The following is a 20,263-nucleotide window of genomic DNA, read 5'->3' as shown; positions in this document are numbered from 1 at the left end:
TGTTCCTGTCTATATATGGGCGTATCAGGATTGTTCATGGTTATGTCGGAATCATAGTGACGTGGCCGTGGTCATGCCTATATATAGGCGTATTGCGTTTGTTCATGGTTATGTCTGAGTCAGAGTGATGTGGCAGAAGTCCGTCCGTCCGCCCACCCACCCAAGTCCCTTTAGCCAATTTAATATAGGAAGAAAAAATCACACCCTGTGTGAAGAGAGTGGTGCCTTTGATGAGCCCCGTATTGATGTTGTCATCAATGTTTGTTTATTGGACATACGGACGGACACACACACAGACAAAGTCAGATATAGGAGTGGTTGGCACCACAAAAAAAAAATACATACATGTATATATAATACTGTACGTCTATTTCAAATTTGGCTAATGTTAGGAGCCAGACATTGAATCATAGCGTTTAAATCATTCTCATCTAATTTCACAGTCATTTGACTCATGTCTGAGTGCTGAAAACCAAAGACATGTACAGGCAGTAATGATGCTAACCACAATACATGCTTGCCAGAAATGTCCTGCACCAGGAGACAGTAGTACCAACAAACAGGCAGACAGATAGATAGACAAGAGAGGGAGGCAGGCTGGGAGACAGACAGACAGCCTCAGCTGACGTAATTGGAAATGTCAGTGGATTTCAGCACCATCTAAGATAAGAGATCAACCTAAGTGATTATGAACCTCCATATATTTCTGTTTTATAAGAGGGGAAGATTTGACATAGATAACCCATTAAGAAACAGGCAAGAGGTGGAGTATAAAATATGATCCAAACAGCATAGTAACAAAACATAAAAACAATGAAACACGGGCAAATATTGCTTCAACTGCAAAGGATTAACATACTGTTTGTGGATGTTTTTTCATGCATGGGATCGGTTGTATAGGGGTCCTTTAGATAACAAACTAATCTCAACTATATCCTAAGATAACTACACCCTGGCTGAGACACATGCATCCGGTATGCCACCTGATACCATCAAAGCCCAAAGGCGTGAAATCTCCTAGCATGACATGATACGGGATGGAGTCTTTAAAAAAAGTGTACAGTCACGAATACCCTCATCAGCTTTAAGTTCCACTTTTGTCCATCAACTGTCCTCTGGACTGGGCATACTTCCAGAATCCCATTCATGTGTAGCATCATGACATATAACCTTACCTGAAATGAATGTTTTTCCAAAACACACCTTTGGATATCTGATATCCCGTAACATGAACAAAACAATTAACTGAATTTTTGGGGATCAAAAATAGCGAACAACATGACACCTGATTTCTAGTCATGAAAGACAGAGACAGATTGGCATAAGGTTGTTGAGTAACATTTGCAAGAAAAGTCCTAGAAGGCCAGATGATTCCACGAAAAAAAAACTGTGGAGTTTGAGGTGTAATGAATCTGAGCTCTGAGAACTAGAGCCAGCGAGCCAGCGTCTAGAGCCAGCGACGGCCAGCATGTTCACTGGTAGGAGACTGCAAGTGCAGCCTGTCATACGGGTTGAACCCAGCCAACGGCGGGAGTTTTTTCACCTGCCTGATGCATGATGTCATGGACTGCCACCTCTCGGTCAATTCCAAACGGCCACTCATCCATGTCCCAACAGGGAATGAGGGTTTGTTACATCTCTCCTCTATTTACAAAGCCTGTACTACATTAAGTATCAGCAGATTTGCGCTCTATGATGACATTGACTGACGGGTACAAACTGCTCAGCCAAAAAAAGCAAGGAATCTTGAAAAATAAATACTATAAAGGAGATGAAATTGCCTCAAGCCTCATAGCATCCTTTGAAACAGTGCCGATTATTTTGACCTGCTTAGCATCCTTCTAAATGGGGCTGTTGCCAAACTGTTTCCCCACTGATTTGTGGACTCTTGGAAAGACATGCCAGCACAGGAAACAGAATTGAATGCATCCCCCCAGAGTTAGCATATACTGTTCTCTCTCTCTCTCTCTCTCTCTCTCTCTCTCTCTCTCTCTCTCTCTCTCTCAAAGTCTGAAGCTTTGCCAGGATTGCCATGCCTGAAGCCGAAGGAATGCTAGGATGCCAGCAAGAATGTGGTTATGAAACATGTGAATGTCAAAAAAAATAAAAAAAAATAAAGGCCTTTATAGAACTATGACACCATATCACACAAACTGCAAACCACTTATTTACCAACAAATGTGCACACACAAAAATACAGTTCGAATATTGATTTATTGCATTTTATTGCAATTTGTACAGAGGTACGGTTTACAATGATTGTTAAAAGGATAACACAAAAAGCCCTCGGGGTATATATATATTCATGGGGCTAATATATTCATGCAAGGAAATATCTCCAGCTCGATAGAACACAAGAAATTAAAACATTGTGCTCCACATGTGTAAAACAAGATGCATTTAATAGTGTTCAGTGTATGCAACGTATGTGTATTGGTTTGTAAATTGCGCAGAGCAACAGCAAATTGATATCACCATGATGCAACTGTAGGCATCCTTTTTAATTTCAAGATTTCATTGAAAGTACCCGTCCTTGGTTCTGGTGAACCAAGGATGATATTATCTAATACGTGAGGGGCTGTGTTCTTTCAATTACTTTTTTCATTAATTTATTTTTGTATGCTTTGTTTGAAAAAAAAAAAAAAAAAAAAAAGAACACGGCCCCCTCGCGTATTCGAAGGACAATATCAGTCCCCAGAACCAACCAAGGACAGGTGTTTTCGATGAATCAATCATGGTTCTTCGATGAATTGAGTACAGAGGACCCCAATGGAAACAAGCCATAGTGCTTTCTTAGGTTTAAAAACAGACCTTGTATTGAACTGTACTTCCCTGTGCTTGTCTTTGCAAACTGTTAATAAAGTATTCAATCAATCAGGTTAAAATGGAGTTTGAAGTTACCAAATCAAGCAACTCAAAAACTGCTGGGGTCCTCACAAAGAGAAGCCAGAGTTAAAACTACCCCAAGCATGTTTGAAAGTGAAATATCCCTTTAACTATCAATAATTTAGCAGTGAAAAGAGATTACTGTACATAGTAGGATACTGATTCTCAAGATTAGGGTCCAGTGACCCCCAGGGGTCCTTGAAGGGACCCCCATGTTTCTGTATCCTTCAACCTCTTTTCACTGTATAGACTCCTTGGACCAACGGCATCACTTCGCCTGGCTCAACATCCATTGTAGTGTGCCTCTGGACCACAGGGGTAGTGTTTTCCAGTGACCATGGCAACATGGAAGACTGATTGAGCTCCGTGAGCAGGAAGTTCTGCACGGACAACAGGATGTGCGCTGGCTCCGCCGTCAAGGGTCTAAGAATTCCAGGAAGTTATTGTACTTTGTGGAATGGCCTGAGGAATGCAAGATGTCTGCCATTTTTTTAGGTCCTGCTGGCCATATCACATGTCTGAGGCGACATGCTTTGATGATAATGTGCCCTTGTTTGGTGAAAGTGTGGCAGATGAATGTTTGTGGTCACCTACCTCTCCATTCTCCTCTCCATTTTCTAGGCTCAGGAGGAGGTAGGCAAACGAAGGGTTGCTGGTTCAAACGCGGCTCTGTGTTGAAGTGCCCTTCTGCAAGACATTGAACAAGTGAAATTAATCTTTTGTGTCCCTGATTAATCAGCTTGTGCTATGTGATAGATTGAGTTGTTACCTCTGTGTGCAGTTTGTTTAATTTGTTACAGTAAGTATGGAATGGATGCACTTGTGCATTGCACGTTTGATGAATGGTACATCATCTTAAAGCCAGCTTTGCATCATTTCACAGCTAGCTTTGCATCATATCTAAACCGTTGTACTGGCACTGCACTAAATGCAATAAATCCAATAGGTGGAAAAAGGAGGCTCAACAGGCAAAAAACATAAACAATAGCTCAGTTTCCTAATCTACAGGGATAGTCTCTAACCAAAGGTATTCACTCGCACTTTTCCTCTAGACAGATCATGTATCCAGTAGCTTGCATTCTTCTCTCACGCGGCGCATTTGATCTTGTGTGAGCTACACCTACCTAATTGGCCCTGTCTCCCCACTTCCCCCATCGCCTTCAGACCAGGCCATGTTCTGGATTGTTCTGTGTGACAGCCCTTCTCCCTGACGCGTGGATAGAGCTGTCGTCCTGAGGGTCAGGGGTCATCGGGGTCATGGGTTAACACCACAGGCAGCTCTCCAATAACAAACAAATTGTTTCAAATCCAAAAACGGACGAATACCTGGCTCTCCGTTCCACCAACACTGGGTGCCATAAATCCTCTCACACCCAAAACATACAGCCACAACCTCATATCCATTACTACTTTCGAGAAATATCTTTGCACCCTGCTTCGTGTTTAGGTTCTCAGATATGGGCTATATTAATGTATGTTTAACTTAAAGCAGTTCTGTATTTGGTATATTCTTTAGCAGACTTCATGTTAACATCAGGTTCATCACTGCTATTCACCCTGTGTGCCAAAAAAACATAGGAGGGAGTACGTTAATGGGTGATGTGGGTTGGGGGTTGATCCCCTGGCAGATCAAATGTTTGTTCAGTGCTGAAAGGTATGTTCTGCCTGTGGAATTGGGGTGTCTGTTTGTATGCCTTAGGTGTAGCTAGTTGCATGTCGGCTCACCCTGATGATGTGCTGTTCAATAGAAAGGTTAACAGCTTTGACTCCTCGATTCCCTACTGGCCCCAATGAAAAAATACAGACAGACAAGAGTGGGAGAAGGCAGACAGGAAGCTAGAGGCATGGCCTCATTCTTCTTTACCTGGCGTCCTTCATTTTTAAATGTAGAATTTCTTTCCAAATAAAAATATGTTTTCAAACATTTCAAAAATAAAAGTAGCTATTTTCTACATAGGGCTTATGTTAACCTGATGTCCACAGTATACCCTAATACAATGGTTCTCAAACCTTTTAAGTTTAAGGAACCACATAGCTCAGGAAGTGTGCAAAAGGATACCTAAGGGTCCATTTAGAACCCCCTCAAGGAACACTGAGGGTCCCCCACTTTGCAGATTCACAGCATAGACTGTATGATTCACAGCAGCCATTTTGACATGCAATAGAAGAGTAAACACATGTGTTACCAATGATACTAATTAAGGTTGCATTCCATTTAGGTCAAACTGAGCCAGGGTGTTGCAATTGTGCACGTGGAACTTTAGGCTCTGCTAAATGTAACAGAACATTAATTAGTATCATAACATCAATGTACCCTACAGTTTCATATAGCTATCTTGAAAAAGGTGTATTTCTTTGGGAATAGTATTTATAATGGCATATTATGTAAATTATTAATACAAAAACACTAAACTGATATTACCTTTGTCGGCAACATGATGAGTTTATCCCGCAAATTCTACAATACTTTGCTAAGTGCTAATATGAAAGGAAGCGTATTGCGTTTAATGCATTGGCACATACGGATTACAAATGCAATAGACCTAATGGTAATGCACACAACCAGCCAAATATAAACTATCTACATAATAGCTACATCATTGCTGTATGCTTGTGCGTCATATCAAAGATATTTAGCACCCTCCAGTGTTGAACATAAGCACTACTAGGTTGGATTTCCCCCTCCTCATTAGATTAGATATCCTTTATTATCCACAAGGGGACATCGTTTTGCTCGGATCAATGCATATATGTGCAAGACAAGACAATACATAAATATAACAACAATTAACACACCCACCCAGCAGCCGACAATAAAGACTAGAAGTACTTCAATTCTGTAAAAGGTGTGCCTATTACCTAATTCTAAATTTAAAAAGGTCTGTAAAAGAAAGCAGTGTCCTCTCCAAACTGGAACGCCCATAATGTGTTTGTAGATGCTCATAATTACCCAACCTTGTATTTCTTTATCACAACTGAGAGAAGATTTATGACATGTCCTAGACGAAATTATATATATATAAAAAAGTAATTATATAAATAAAAAAAAATATCATGTCTCTGGAGCTGTAATAATCTCTCAAGAACAGATTCTGCTCTCCGCAAGAGTAAAAAACAGCAGAGGGCGCTGTTTTTCCTTTTTTATTTAGCGATGGGTTCCCAGATTGCTGGAGCTGTAAATGTAATGTACCTCTGCTGGCCCACAACGAGCCTGTTCATCTGCTTCTATAATGTCTCCTCTCAGTTTTCCTACTGTGTGACTCAAATAAATATATATTGAGACTGTGCACGAACATTTAGGGTTAGGTAAATCAATCTTTTGTCATTGGATTCCATTCATTTCAATTGAAATCTATGTAAATCTAAATAAAATCTATATAAACTAAGCTGATATGTAAAATCAGGAGTGTGAAATTATCTTCGATTGATTGATTGATTGATTGATTGATTGATTGATTGATTGACTTTAAACAGCATGGAAGTACAATAAAACACCTGGGCTAAAAGGGTAACATAAACAAGTATTTCTTAAATCTAATTTATATATCATGCATTTGTCTCTGTCTCACCTGACATAGAGCAACATACTTTGGTATGAATATGAAATGTTGCATCCACAATATATTCAGTGCAATGCATTTTCATGCATTAAATGTGCCCTTACAATGATATTTTTGCAAATTTCCAAAGATGACAACTTTGCCACACATAATTTTACTTTTTTTGTGCGTGAATTAAAATTCTAAATAGTCTTAAATAGGAAACAGGTCATCTAGTAAGGGAGGGTTGTCAGTAGGCCTACTAAGCTCAAGGGCTGTAACAAGAAGGGATGGAGTATGAAAGTCAATAAAGTCAGCGGTATGAGTGTGTAAAGTCCCAAAATGCAAACCAAACCGAAAATGTGTCTGTCTGGATGAAAGAGAGACTGAGATGCCTATACCTGCTAGCCTGGTAAACCCTCCCTCCGGAAATCTCATTTCCATTTGATTCCAGGAAATAAAATACAATTGAGATTTCTGGAGGGAGGGTTTACCAGGCTATATACCTGCCCGACCTATCAGGTAGACTACCAACAGAAGAGACAGCCAGAGCAGGTGGGGGTTGACAGTGCATTTTCGATCCATTTGTTGCATGAAACATTTCAGACAGCAGGTCGTCACTCAATGACGTTATTTCGATGCCTGCACATTGCTGGCTGTGGGATAATGGAGCTGTATGTGTTTCTGTGTTGAGCTTGTCAAGGGGAAATATGAGGGCACTGATTAACTGGAACATTGGTACGTCACTGGCTGTTTGATTGTCACGCATGCATGCTTCAACAATTGGGGAGTCAATCAGTCAGTATAGGCCAGTGAAACTACAGCACATAAACATAGGCCTACATAGCAAGTTTCCAATGAATTCAAACGTAGGCTACAACTACAAAAGGGACGCTCAGTGGAGCACATATAGCTTACATTCTTGCCCAGATATGGAGACTTTCAGACTGGCATGCAAGTACTGACATCATGACATCGTGTGTGTGTGTGTGTGTGTGTGTGTGTGTGTGTGTGTGTGTGTGTGTGTGTGTGTTTTCATCAAAATATGCAAGATAACGGCATGCTCACTTCCAGCGAGGCTACAAATCAGAACGCTGGTTATGCCTAAAGAGGAATCTTGTGTGATGTCTACTGTACGCACATGATAGCTTCTTACAGCACATTTCAAATTAGTTCAGCGTTATAACAAGAAACATTATTAGCAATTGATCTGAGAAGCACAGACCAATATTGTCCACTAGAGTGCAGTAGTACTACGCATGTAAGTGTAACATTACAGCCCAAAACATTACTACGTCCTCATGGACCACTTTCCCAGTAGGGCTGTATGCTTCCCCATACACCCCTGTCGCTTGCCACTGAAAACTGAATGCCAGTGCGACACTTTCTTATGATGAAGTATAAATGTCATACATGTCAGTTTTGGGTATTCAGGCTTTGCTCAAATGTCATCACATTCAGTCTATTCTAGGGTGTGTTGTAACACTGCAATAGCGATGAGACGTGATTACTCGTTCCTGTCTTTAAGAGGATGAAGATTAGAGTCCAGTCAGTCAGTCAGTCCGATGGACGGACGGACAGACAGACAGACAGACAGACAGACAGACAGACAGACAGACAGACAGACAGACAGACAGACAGACAGACAGACAGACAGCTGTTTCTCTCATCATGTGAACCAGTTGTCCTAGCCTCTGTGTGTGCGTTTGCGTGTGCGTGTGTGTGTGTGTGTTGTCAGTCTGTCTGTCTGTCTGTCTGTCTGTCTGTCTGTCTGCCTGTCTGTCTGACTCTAGTGATTACAGCTGCGCTAGTTGTGCCTCACCACCTGTCTGTGACCTCTTTCCCTCTCTTCTACTCTTTCCATTTCTGTCCGTGTCCTCGTTTTTTCAGTCCCCCCCCCCTATCCTTCTTTCTCTCTCCCTTTTCTGTTTTGTTCTGTTATTTCAGCTTTCACCTGTTCCTAGTTTCCAATGGCCGAGCTTTCATTCTTTTCTGATTGCCCAGTCCTTTCTATGTGTTCCTACGTCTTCCACTCTCTTCCTTTCTGTTATTGTGACTCTGCTTCACCATGTTTTAAGTTCACTTGTCTGGGCTTATGGTTCTTTTGTTCCCTGAAGACCTGCAGGTTGGTTCAGATCGAAGCTCCCAATCATGTTGCACATGATTTTGTGCAACATGTTGCACAAAATCATGACTTGCTTTCATCTACTTTCAACCTAGCATCCCTAGTCTGTCAAGATTTGACAAAAAATATTCTCACAACGCATCACAATGTGACGTGTCGTGAGCTTGTAGTTCAGCTATTTTTGCTATTCACCATATGAGAACTTTATAGTGTGTGAGTGCGTGGGTGTGCGTACACAAATCATGTGGGGGGTCCCAGCTTTTGTCAGATATATGAACGGGGGTTCCAACAAAAAAAGGTTGGGAACCTATGTTATACTGTCTAAGGAACCTATATGATACTGTTTAAGGAACCTGTATGATACTATCTAAGGACAAGAGAGAATAACCTATATGATACTGTCTAAGGAACCTATATGATACTGTCTAAGGACAAGGGAGAAGAACCTATATGATACTGTCTAGGGACAAGGGAGAAGCCACAGAAATAGACAATGCCATTCCAATCAAAACAATGCCATGCCAACCAAGACAATGGGATACCAGTCAAGACAATAGTATACACAGTCAAGCTGTATCCGTCTGAGCTTCTGGGTAGCCAAGTATTCAGCAAATGAAAGAAACGGTAAAGATACAGTCATTTGCAGTTTGTGGCCTTTTACAATAAACATGATGATTAAATGTTTCTACGTGGAAAGAGAAGAAAACAATCAAACGGAGGAGTATTGCTCAGTGAAATACGCCATTGGCTGTAAATACTCCGAAGATACAATAGCCCCTGTGGGCAACGATGACACATTCATACCATTCACTTAAGGCAAAATTTGGTGTGCAGCAAATAGACAAGAGTCATCCACAGTTTGTTTGGAACGGGATGAGAATACGTGATGAGACCAAATACCACATTTCCCAAATACTCCCGGCTGTCAAACATCACACTGAAAAACAGGAGGAGAGAACCCACATACCAATTGATTTCATTGACTGCACCAGCGATTTATACTGTTAGACATGACAGTATTTACACAATGAAACTGGGTCAAACAGTGCAATCAGACTCCTGACCAAATAGATATCTGTAATATCAACTGATTGCAATCAAACAACGTCGTTGCAACATGCTAGGATTAACAGCAATTTCAAGCCACTCACACATAGATTCTCAACTAAAGACATAAACACAAAAACAAAGTGTAGCTGAGATTCTCACTCTCTGATAGCAGCAGATTTGGAAAGTCAATGAGAGGAGGGAGGCCTGTTTACCGTTTTTGTCATGGTTATACAGGACAGATACCCACCAAAGATGTATTTTTATATTCTCTACCTACACAGTAAAATCCTCAGTGTTAATGAGAGAACCAAATGGACCATTACCGGTCCATTTGTACACTCTCTGAGTTCAAATGTTTCTGGGTGATATTGGTAGTGGTGGTAGCGGTATAGGGGTTGCACTGCACAACAGCTCCTTTCATAGCTGTCAGTGGCCGGGTCAGCTGTGCAGTAAAAGCTGTGAGTCCTACAGCTGCCTGCTCAGGGAGAAGGGTGGGTGGGGTGGGGTGGGGTGGGGTGGGGGGTTAGAGAAGAGAAGAGGAGGAAAGAGAAGAGAAGAAAGGGGTGGGGTCTGGTGAATGGGGAGATCTCCACTATAGAGCCATGCTGGCCATTCAGATACAACTGGATGGTAGAACAAAGATGGGTCTGTGCCAGGGGGAGAGAGACTGCTCCCGGGATGCAACGTTGTTTGTCTGCTTCAGCATTCTGTTAATTCCAGAACTTGTCATGTGTGGTTTGCATTGGAGGAAAATATGGGGTATTCCGTATAATATACGGACATATTATGTTCATCATATTATGATGAATATTGTGGCTGTCGGGGGGAACCAAAACCGTACATTTTCGGGGAAATGGAATAAAGAACCTGTGTTCCAATAGATCCAATGCAGTTATTATTATTTAGTCCCAAGTTATTGCTAACATTTGGTTAAATATTTATAAAACCCACAAACAGACCTAAAAAAAGAAAAAGTAGCAAAAATACCTGATCTTGTAGATCAGGTATTTTTGCTACTTTTTTGCGATGCATTGTGAACTTGTAGATCGTCCATTTATGCCCTTTTATGCCTTTATTGATCATTCAGTAGGTAGACAGGAAACGGGGAGAGAGATGGGGAGTGACACGCAGCAAAGGCCGCCGGGATCGGGACTCTAACCCACAACACGCTGTCAGGCTACATTGGAGCCTAGACCGGCTATTTTTGCCACTTTTGAGAGACATAGGGCATTCATTTACGTTTTTTTTTTACAGAGACTCACTTAGGACTCAATAGGGACTCTTATAGGTAAAAGTAAGGTTTCACTCTCCATGCATGAATCAATAATAAATGTGACGGACAGCAGTGGCTGTTTCGTAGGCTTGGTATAAGCCAATCACAGAGATTCGGCTTAGTCTGTGTTTCTTAAATTATGCATCTATTAGATTTATAAGGAATCACTTCCATTACACATGTTCTTCAAGCTTATTCACGCAAACTCTCTCAGACTTGTTGGCACTATTTTTCGTTTGAGCTCTTCTTCCCCTTCTTTCTACAGCATGTCTCTTTTCTTTGACTGCCTGTCTTGTTTTTAATCTCTCTCTCTCTCTCTGCTCTTCATTCACAAAGCGAGGTCCCACAACACTGGGCACAGAGCAGCAAGCAGAATCAAATTAGATTTAAACACCAATAAACATTGACCATGCATTAATTGTATTGCACACGACTGAAAGCATAATTATGCAAGTAAAACAGGACCTCGCAAATACTGCCCATCATAAACATTTTAGTACTAGCTCCTAACTGCCTGCCTGCAATATGTAGTTTGCGCCTGCATTAATACCAACTTATGCTCACGCCACTGTTGTGTTTGAAGCAACACTTTAGCGGTACAGTAGGCCTGTATTTTATTGCCTTTTCTTGGACTGAAGATATACAACATATGTTGTGATAGACCGCTAGTCCAAAGCTCAGGGAGCTGCATGACTTTCAATATAGAATGACCTTATTAAGATTATTACATAATACGCCCTAACCTGGCACTGTGTCATGGAACATTAGTAATTCTACTGTACACATCCTCATGGGCTTGCTACAACTCATTTGTTGTCATCTCAACCGTCTCCATGACTGTTCAGCAGAATAGGTGTATGATTCAATAGAATGATTAAACTGTCTCTTAATTTGGCTCTCATAAAGTGTTGTTCCAAGCTGGTTTGGGAGCAACAACAATATAACATTCAAGTCACAAATGCTGCACCATATGTGGCCTAAAGTTTATGTAGGGCATAGCATTTGTTAGTTAGAAGACCACCTACTGACTCTGTGACAAGCAGTGTTGGAGAATATACTTTCAAACATGCCTTCAGTGCAAAAGGACTATACATAATATTAATGGCGGACAAACTATATTGCGCATGAACTTGTTCAAAGCTTAAATAACTACCGTAAATAGAATCAAGAATCAAGGTGTCTTTGTCACTCACTCATGCAGGTACAAGCAGCAAAATGTTGGTTTAGCATGTTCTGCAAGATTGTGCTAACAGTAATCCAATATACAACAAGATAACGACAGAGATAATACTGGATATGTATCCATATGTGAGTGAAAGTCTAGCCACCCTACATAATTGCATTACCGACATCAAAAACTGGATGTCTAACAACTTCCTTCAGCTGAACGAGAAAGAATCTGAGGTTCTGGTGTTTGCCCCCCTCGCCCATTAGTTCCAAACCTCAAACCCACAGTTAGAAACCTAGTTGTCACCTTTGACCCAGACCTCAACCTCCAACATCATGTCAAGAAGGTTGTTCAATCCTGATTTTATCACCTCAGAAATATAGCAAAAATTAAATCATTCCTGACCATCGCCGATCTGAAAAAAGTTGTTCATGCCTTCATCTTCTCGCGCTTAGACTACTGTAATGCTCTCTACACCTGCCTCTCAAAAAAATCCATCCACAGCCTTCAGCTGGTTCAGAATGCTACGGCCCGTCTTTTAACTGGTACAATTTTTTTTTTATCATATCACACCCATTTTAGCATCCCTCCATTGGCTCCCAGTTGAGTTTAGAATCAGTTGCAAAATCTTACTCACTACTTGTAAGGCCAGGCTAGGTCTTGCCCCAGCCTATATCTCGGACCTACTCCCCCCTATGTGCCTGCACGTAGTCTGAGATCTTCAAACCAAGCGCTCCTGGCCATTTTAAAAGGTCTGTTAAATACAAAAGGTTGCATGGCCTTCACCTTCAGAGCCCCTACCCTTTGGAACGCCCTGCCCCTAGAGATCAGGCTCACTGAGTCTGTCCCCCGGTTTAAATCCCTCCTTAAAACCCACTTCGATAGATTAGCTTTTAATGCCCAGCCCTAGCCGATGATTACAGTCAATCTCCACTGGTCTTGCACCGGTATGAAAGTGGTCTGTTCATGTGCATCTCTGCATTATTTTTAATCTTTAATCTTTCTTTGTTTTGTTTTGTGTGTTTTGTTTTGCTGTTTTCTATATAAATAAAGTTGTTTTTATTATTATCCTTATTATTATTAAGTAATGTACTACTTGACATAACTGTATTGTATTACCCAATTTGTAAAAGTAACACATATTACTTTGTGATGCATGTAGTGTTACTTAGTCAAAGAATCCAAAAGAATTCCAATAAAAATAAATCCTGAATAAGATTTTGGAACAAATCCTATTGGAATCTTTTCTTATAGCATTTTTATCCTATAAGAATGTAAATCTTGAGGTTTTTTATTGGAATCTATTGGAATCCTATAGAGTTTTTAGCTGGATTTTTCTATTGGAATCCTAGGCCTATGACCTCTTGACTCTAGGGAACTTTTATTTTCGTAAAGAAGTATTGTACTGTATTTGGAATTCGAATATGTCAATGATTGTATTATATTCAAATATCAACCCGTTCGGCAAATATGATGTCCATGTTTCAACAATACAATGGTTTAAAGCAGTGGTTCTCAAATTGGGGTTCGGGGACCCAGATCCTCCTTGGGGGGTTTCAGGGTGTCGGCCAGCAAAATTAATGCAGCGTCAGAATCAGTTTAACCCGTATAGTGCCACATCAGCTATTTGAAAATAGCAGATCTACAAGCTCATGCGTGTTTTCAAAAGATTTGGAATACTTTTGAAACATATTAACAACACAAATCTTGTATGACACAAAATGTTTTCAGATATGGGGTCCGCAGCCAAGTACATGTTATTTTTGGGGTCCTTGACATGAAAACGTTGGAGAGCCACTGGTTTAAAGAACAGTTTTTCTCAAACTCAAATGACGGGAAGTGCTTTTTAGTTCTATAGCCCACATCAGTAACATTTCCAGCAGGGAACATGTTTCAATATTATTTCAATAAGATTATGATAGAGGCGACAGAAATTATTATAGCAATATTCAGAATCCTATAGGATTCTATTGGTACATTGGAGAACTCCTACCGGATTCTTATAGAAATTGTACATTGTTTTCTGCATCTTCCTCGGTCACTCCAGCATGTCCTCTCTCACCGCATCCATAAACCATCCTCTTTGCCATTCCTCTTTTCCTCTTGCCTGGCAGCTCCATCTTCAGCATCCTTCTCCCAATGTACCCCTCATCCCTCCTCCGCACATGTCCAAACCATCTCAACCTTGCCTGTCTGTCTTGGCCCAAACCTTCTTGGCTGACCCTCTATAGTCATTTCGATCTTGTCCCTCCTTGTCACTCCTAATGGGAATCATAGCATCTTCAATTCTGCCACCTCTAGCTTTGTCTCCTGTCTTTTTGCCAGTGCCACCATACTTTTACTCAAGTAACATTTTGAATATCTAATGGTACTTTTAAGAGAGTATTTCTACATTGTGGTATTGTTTACTTACTACTACTACTACTACTAGGCTACTACTGCTGCTACTACTACTACTACTACTACTACTACTACTACTACTAGTACTACTACTAGTACTACTACTACTACTACTACTACTACTACTACTACTACTAATAATAATAATAATAATAATAATAATAATAATAATCATCATCATCATCATTATAACAATAGCAACGCCTCATAATAATACATATTAGCTCAGACTGTTGTTGCCCATGGACACATCTGCAAAAATGTATCTATAATTAATGCAGCGTATACATACAGATATATAAATATCTGTATTTTTACTTTACTGGAGTATTTCCAATTTTCAATACTTTTACTTTTCCATTACATCTCAGAGGCAAACTCCACTACAAATATTTGAAAGTTTTAGTTACTTTGTTCTTTGTAGATTTTGATTATTATTACAAGCCACACTAACCACTTCAGCGTATATATATTTCGGCCATTTGAAAATAGCAGATCTACAAGCTCACAATGCCTCGCAATGTGATGCATTGTGAGCTTGTAGATCGGCTATTTTCAAAATATTTTGAAAATAGCCGATCTAAATAGTTTGAAGTTATAATGGGTTTGTATAGGAAAGGGGCGTGTCTGATAAAATGAATATCAAATATCTAAATACTGAATCAAGCAACTTAAAAACGGGGGGGCTCACAAAAGCCTGAGTAGACGATAAAATGACCCAAAGTTTTTTTGAAAGTGAAATATCCCTTTAAGTCAAGAAATGTAGTACTTTTTCCAACACTGGTGACGTGTGTTTGTGTTTTTGTGTGTTGCGTTTGTGCATGGATGGATGGCATGCATGCGTGCGCGCGTCCCTGGTCGGTCCTTGGCAGCTGAGCTCACGCGCCCCCCACTAGGAGGAGTCTGTCAGGGAGATGATTTGATTAGCTGGCCGCGCTGTGCGCTGCGATCTGATGTCAAAGTCCCTTCAGAGCTCCATCTACAGCTGAAGAGTGAAGACTGCTGAGCCTGTACTATAGGCTATATATTATTATTATTTTTTTAAAGGAAAAAAAAACTGGACAAAACAAATCATCCACTTGTCACATGGAAGTAGGCTGCACGATCAGACAAGAGCCATGGGACGCATTAAAAGGACGCAGATATTGCTGTGAAAGTTTGCGTTATTTTCAGTACCGGAGAGATGGAGACAGTCCGGAATGAAGGGAGAATCATACAATTGTAAATAGGCTATTTATTCACTAAAAGGGACTTGCCTTTGTGCAGCAAAGGATGACACCTGCACACCGAGACCGACCTGGCTCTGCTGGACTTGTAGAGTAAGGTTATTTTATTGCTCACGGGACGGGTGTGACTTTTGCTTCTAATTTTGCACGAACGTGAACTGACCTCTCATTGACCATCTGGACAGCTGTCCACACTGCATAGGCTACTATGCAGCTCATGGACGCAATGATCTGCTGCCCTTGTATCAGCATCACAGACTGCGACAAATAAACAACATTGGACAGTGTGGTCTACTCTACATCACATCAGATAATACAAGTGAGTATGAACGGTGGTGGGAAAAGTGCTCACATGTTTTACTTAAGTAAAAGTATCAATATGTAGTTATGTAATTACAAGTAAAATGAATCTGGAATTCAAAATGTAGGCCTACTCGAGTAAAAGTACAAAAGTATCATAATGTACTTCAAGTACTAAAAGTATTAAGTACTCATTATGCAGAATGTCCCATTTCCCAAGTTTTCATAATGTATACAAATCTTTTGAAAATAGCAGATCTACAAGCTCACAATGTAAATCAGCTATTTTCAAATGGCCGAAATGTAGGCTGAAGTGGGTAATGTACGTTTTGTAATAATAGTCCAAATCTATAAGTAACTAAAAGTTGTCAAATAATACTAGTGGAGTAATGGAGTAAAAGTATAGAAGTAATACTGAAAATTCGAAATACTCCAGCAAAGTAAAAAATACCTCAACATTTTACATAAGTACAGTGCTTGAGTAAATGTACTTAGTTACTTTACACCACTGAGTATGAATATCCATATGAAAGAAAAATAAACATCCTAAATATTTGCACATAAAATGTAGGCCTACTCTTTTGTAACAGTTCCTTTCCAGTTGTGTGTGTATGAAAAGGGGAGTTCAGACTTCATAACCTGTGCTATTTGTAGTCTACTGCGGTTTAGGATGCATAGAATACAGTAGGCTAATAGTGTATATTCAAAACCATATTTCCCAGTGAGCAGTGACCTACATTAGGCCTACAATACTTTCATCCTTTTAGGCAAATTAATGTTTCAACTTGATCATCATAAGAAAGATCCCATAATTTTAATTGATTAAAATGGATTATAGGCTATATGAAATAATATTGAAAGTGTATTGTCACAGGCTGCACTCTAAAGTAGCCTAATGGCTGTTAAGAGGACTGTGGTGGTGTATGTACTGCAATTGTTTCATATTAATTGATGACAGTAGTGTTTCTTTACTTACACTCCTGTGTTGTTTGTTTTATGTTGCAGATATTGCCTCTGTTATCATGGACATTTAGATTTGCCAGCATCTCTGTTAAAACAGACAGTCCAGGTTCAGTTGTCATGTCTGCCTTGGACATCTTTCCACCTGACTGCTCTGTTCAGCGGCCATCTCAACCTAGAGTCAAATAATTAAAAGAGCAGATAGAGAGAGAGCTGCGCATCAACTGTCCTCACCTCTGTCCAACCCCCATTAAGTCAGTTTAATCTCTGAAGCACTGACTCACCATGGGCACGGTATTATCACTGTCGCCTGGCACTCGGAAATCAAGCTACTATGATAACCGGGCAGGCTCTCTCAACCATTACCCGAGCTTCAGCAGCCACTCTCTCAACGCCCAGAAGGACCGCGGTCTGAAACGGGGTCAGTCCATCTTCCTCCCTGCACTGACCTGGAAACGACTGGTAGCCTCCACCAAGAAGAGAGGCGGCACCAAGAAAAGCTCTGGGGGTCCGGGGGCCCTATGTGACCCACTCAACAACAACAACAACATCAACATATACCAGAAAGACGCCGTGCTGCACCTTAACCGCGAGAATGTGAAGAAGTCGGTGTCGTGTGCCAACTTGTCCAGCTACGATTGCCCAGCGGGACTGGGTCTGGGCCTCGGGTACGGGCTGGGCTTGGGCCACGGCCACGGCTATGGCTATGGCTATGGCTACAGCAAACCCCAGCCACTGGCCTGTCCTGTGAAACAAGTCCCCCTGGGTACGGTGACCTCATCGCCTAAGCGCGTCATTGTCCAAGCCTCAACTAGCGAGCTTCTCCGCTGTCTGGGGGAGTTCCTGTGCACCCGCTGTTACCGGTTGAAGCACCTGTCCCCGGCCGACCCGGTGCTGTGGCTCCGGGCCGTGGACCGCTCGCTGCTCCTCCAGGGCTGGCAGGATCAGGCCTTTGTCACGCCGGCCAACGTGGTCTTCGTCTACATGCTGTGTCGGGACGTAGTGGAAGGGGACCTTGTGGCCTCGGAGCATGAGCTTCAGGCTACACTACTCACCTGCCTCTACTTGTCCTACTCTTACATGGGCAATGAAATCTCTTATCCCCTCAAGCCCTTCCTGGTGGAGGCTGGTAAGGAGGCCTTCTGGGACCGCTGCCTGGCCATTATTGATGCTACCAGCTCCAAGATGCTGCGCATTAACGCAGATCCGCACTTTTTCACACAGGTATTTGCTGAACTCAAGAGTGAGGGGGGATGTGGCCCCCAGGACTACAGCCGGGTGCTGGATCGGTGATCAAACCCAGTTGGCACTCCTCCAGCACGCCTCTGCCTTTTGATACAGACATGTGCACTCTTGCACACAGACACACACGATTCCTCTCGTTTTTTTTCACACTTTGCCCTTCTCCTGTTCAGCTGATGGTGTTAACACCTTAAGGACCAGACAGCCTATCTGTATTGTTTAAATCATTCCATCAGATGCCTGATGCCCTTGTCCTTACAATCCACAGACAGATCCTTAGGAGTAAAAAGTGATATTGCAACATTTCAACACAACGTGTTTCAGGCTCACTTACTTTTGCATGAATCATAGAGCCATTTGATCCAAGTCACCAACCCATATGATCCAACTCTTACCTCATGAATCTCATCAAAGGGGACCATTATCTCATTAGTGGCCTCATAAAAGAGCCTTCAAAGTCAAACCCCTCTACATAACCTACAGTCAAGTGCATTCCCACTAGACCACCTGAAAATGACTGAGCAATTTCCATCCTTGGCCACAGAGGAATGGAATATGCCAACGCCAACATCACTTAATATGGAGGAATATTCCATGAAGAGTATGGTTGTACTATGATCAATCAATTGGAATGGCATCTTCATCAATGACGCTCTTGTCATGTAATTGTATATTTGCATTATATTCCTGCAGGAATATCCAATGAGACTTACTAACCCTTATTGTAGTGCAAGCTATGTGTCAGCAATGAAAGGTGACTTAAACGTACTGAACAGCTGAAACATCCATGTTAGGTCCTCTGTGCTTTGTTATCAATTCAACAGAACCTAGTGTTTTGCAGAGCCTTTTGAAGGTCATCTGGCCTTAGGGGACAGTTGCCAGTTAACCTCATTATAGTCATTCTCCTCAACCGACAAGGACTTCAGATGTCACTGGCTACCTTATCTCATCTTAGGGTTTCCTAGTGGAAGTTGTTACACTTAAAACTTGTTTCAAGTTTCAAGTTTTAAGTGTGTGTGTGTGTGTGTGTGTGTGTGTGTGTGTGTGTGTGTGTGTGTGTGTGTGTGTGTGTGTGTGTGTGTGTGTGTGTGTGTGTGTGTGTGTGTGTGTGTGTGTGTGTGTGTGTGTGTGCCTGTTGATAGATTGTGCCGTGGGCAGTAGTGAAGGCCATCAGCCGTTTATCCCCATCCGTTGTTAACTACTTGTGGGCATCCACATTTGTGGTATTAATGAGATTAACAGATTACTGAAGCTCCTCCCCCTGCCCCCCAACCTCTCAACCTGTGCCCCCTTCTTGTCTACACCATACACTGTATAGAATCCAGAGTGTTCATTTAACTCAGAAAGTGGACCCAAATGGATCCTTTTGGTTACATTTGTGCATTCTTACAAATGGATACATTACCACAGGATTTTAATGTGAAGTCCTAGAGAGCTTCAGCAGCTAATCCTGTCAGGGCAGGGACCAGTCAGCCTGCAAACACACACACACACACACACACACACACACACACACACACACACACACACACACACACACACACACACACACACACACACACACAATGTTAAACACCTTGTCTCGTGCAATGTTTCCTCCTTAAAACAATGTGCCTGTGTTTGAGCACTACTATGGGTCAATGTCGTGACACGTGTGTGTGTGTGTGTGTGTGTGTGTGTGTGTGTGCGCGCGCGCGTGCACGTGAATGTTCGTGCGTGCGTTGCACCATCAGAGTCAGACGTAGCTTAAGTGCCCCTCAGCACAGGGCTGAAATAAAAGATGGATTACGCCGTGGTAAAGGCAGTTGTTTTTGTACTGCAGCTGAATGCGTCCCAGTTTCTCATCAGTCACCTGTGTATCCTTAAAGAAGTTAGGGATTCGATTATCTATATATAATATATATACCTATATCTCTCCTTTCTGTTTCATTGTTGGACCCCTCTCTCCTTGAACACTTCTTTGAATGAAACCATGGCGTTTATGCTTTAGGCATTCTGATTTAAGTCCAGTTTTTATGTTGATGTTCACACAGATCAGTCCATTGCAGTTGCAGCATAAAACACCATTGTACAAACAAATACATTAAATAAACA

At 41.5% G+C, this 20,263-nt stretch overlaps 1 protein-coding gene across 1 annotated transcript; it reads left to right on the top strand.

The window, feature by feature from the left end:
• Window positions 1-17,212: 17,212 nt before the first annotated feature.
• LOC311061380 (cyclin-dependent kinase 5 activator 1) lies at window positions 17,213-18,559 on the top strand (the record flags this gene model as incomplete). Its single annotated transcript, XM_084079988.1, has 1 exon — window positions 17,213-18,559. The coding sequence occupies one exon, from the start codon at window positions 17,213-17,215 to the stop codon at window positions 18,218-18,220; it is 1,008 nt and encodes a 335-aa protein (XP_083936114.1). The 3' UTR covers window positions 18,221-18,559.
• Between the last annotated feature and the right edge of the window lie 1,704 nt (window positions 18,560-20,263).

The sequence above is a fragment of the Gymnoscopelus microlampas genome, assembly GCF_963454915.1.
Source record: "Gymnoscopelus microlampas genome assembly, chromosome: 15".
Lineage (NCBI taxonomy): Eukaryota > Metazoa > Chordata > Actinopteri > Myctophiformes > Myctophidae > Gymnoscopelus > Gymnoscopelus microlampas.
The sequence above is the reverse complement of the archived record's forward strand: the minus strand, read 5'-3'. Positions and strand labels throughout refer to the sequence as shown.